Source organism: Monopterus albus, unplaced genomic scaffold (assembly GCF_001952655.1).
Source record: "Monopterus albus unplaced genomic scaffold, M_albus_1.0 scaffold389.1, whole genome shotgun sequence".
Taxonomy (NCBI): domain Eukaryota; kingdom Metazoa; phylum Chordata; class Actinopteri; order Synbranchiformes; family Synbranchidae; genus Monopterus; species Monopterus albus.
Window position 1 is genome coordinate 13,130 of NW_018128269.1, and position 1,723 is coordinate 14,852.

General features: G+C 39.5%; 1 protein-coding gene across 2 annotated transcripts in view; it reads right to left on the reverse strand.

Annotated features, from left to right (window-relative positions):
• The window catches only part of LOC109951443 (ferritin, liver middle subunit-like), a 28,163-nt gene that overhangs the window by 4,070 nt on the left and 22,370 nt on the right, over positions 1–1,723 (reverse strand). The window contains exon 1 of one of the 2 annotated variants that reach the window (XM_020585956.1): positions 857–1,106. The exons of the other annotated variant lie outside the window; for it this stretch is intronic. Within the exon in view, the coding sequence (XP_020441612.1) occupies positions 857–958 (102 nt within the window). The 5' untranslated portion in view covers positions 959–1,106. Of the gene's footprint in view, positions 1–856; positions 1,107–1,723 lie in introns of those variants that run through there. 2 annotated transcript variants of the gene reach the window in all.

Sequence of the window (1,723 nt, forward strand, 5' to 3'; positions counted from 1 at the left end):
AATACAACAGATCTCTAATCCATATCTATCTAACTAAGAAATTACCTAACAGATCTATGACGGGGAAGGCTTGGCTCACTGTTAATCCCAGTGCCGACAGCCTGCATTTACTACCAAAGATACACTAACACTGCATTAAACATGTACCTCTATTGAACATAAGTTACATTTGGCTACTGCTAATACAGCAGGCCAAGTGCTTGGTTCTCTGGTACGTCACTATATTACATTTTGAATCATGTGAGAAAATAAGATATTGATTAAATTAGTATTGATAATAATCCAGTCTCCCTGACTGATTTCGTTTTGGACCAACTAGAAATATACACACCGTCAAACTCTCAACCAGACTAAATACATTTGACTCATCTCTTTTACAGAGCATTCCTATATAAGGGGTGAATGAGGCTCAAACAAACTGTTACACCTCATTCTGATAAAGCGAATTCACCTGTTTATGTGGGAGAAGGGGAGGGGCGCACATTTGCATCCTAGATCCTGCAGTGCACAATGACGGGCAACCGTAGAAGCCTACTGCTGAAACTCACCTAACATTGAGGAAAAACTGCCTATGGCTTTGAACCAGAGAAGCAAAGATGCAGAGTTTTTCCCTTTTTAAAAGTGAGATGGATGGAGAAAGACCACGCACACGCCTCTTAATACACAACACACAAATTAATGAAACAACAAAAATTTTGCAGAGGATTAATATACAAAAAACTAAATTGTTTTTAAGACCTACATATTGTTTTAATACTGAATGAGGGCAGAGTATTAACTATCAAGACACCACATGATACAAGTACACTGCCTACATACACATTACATACGAACAATAGTAAAAGTGTTTCCTCACCATGGAGGTGTAGGTGTAGGAGGCATAGAGCTCCATGTTGACCATCCGGTTGATGGCGGCCTCACAGTCGCGGTGGTAGTTCTGACGCACCTGGGAGTCCATTTCAGCAGGTGTTTCTTGTGCTTTTTCTTAGCAAACTGGTACAAAAAATAGAGCTTTTTGCTGAAATAAACAGCAGAGCAACAAGGGTCCGTTCAAACACTGTTGAAGCAAGAACTCCTCTAGCACCTGAAACAAAGTAACAAACAAAGCGCTCCCTCTATTTATATACCATGGACCACACGAGAGCTGTCACGTGACTGCACATTTCCACCAATCACGAAGCTCCCTTGCACATCCATGCAGGTGGCACACAGTGTGAAGTGGCATCCATTTTCCTCCCGATTCATGGAAATGTAATGTTTTATTCATTTATTCTTACCTGCTAACAGCCAGTCACCTGCGATGACAAAGCACTTTTACTGCTTGAAAAGACAATAAACTGCATAATTTGTGGACACAAGTTTAAAGGTAGAATAAATATAATGGTGTAATTTATGTGTACAGTCAAGTCCAAAAATATTTGCACCCCTCCATTTCTGTCAGATAACACACCACTTCTCATAGAAAAATGTTGTAATGACAAAATCTCTGTTATTCTCAAGTTTATTTCTTTTGTTTGCACTGGAACAACACAAAAAAGCTGGAAATGGCCATATCTGATACATTCCACACAGAATTCCAAAAATGGACTGGACAGAATTATTGACACCCTCAACTTAGACTCATCCAAAACACCTAAAGGCAAATGGAACTGGCTCAACTGGTATAATTTATACTATAATTACACAAAATCGGTCTTGAAGTTTGACTTCAAAGCCCCTCCTC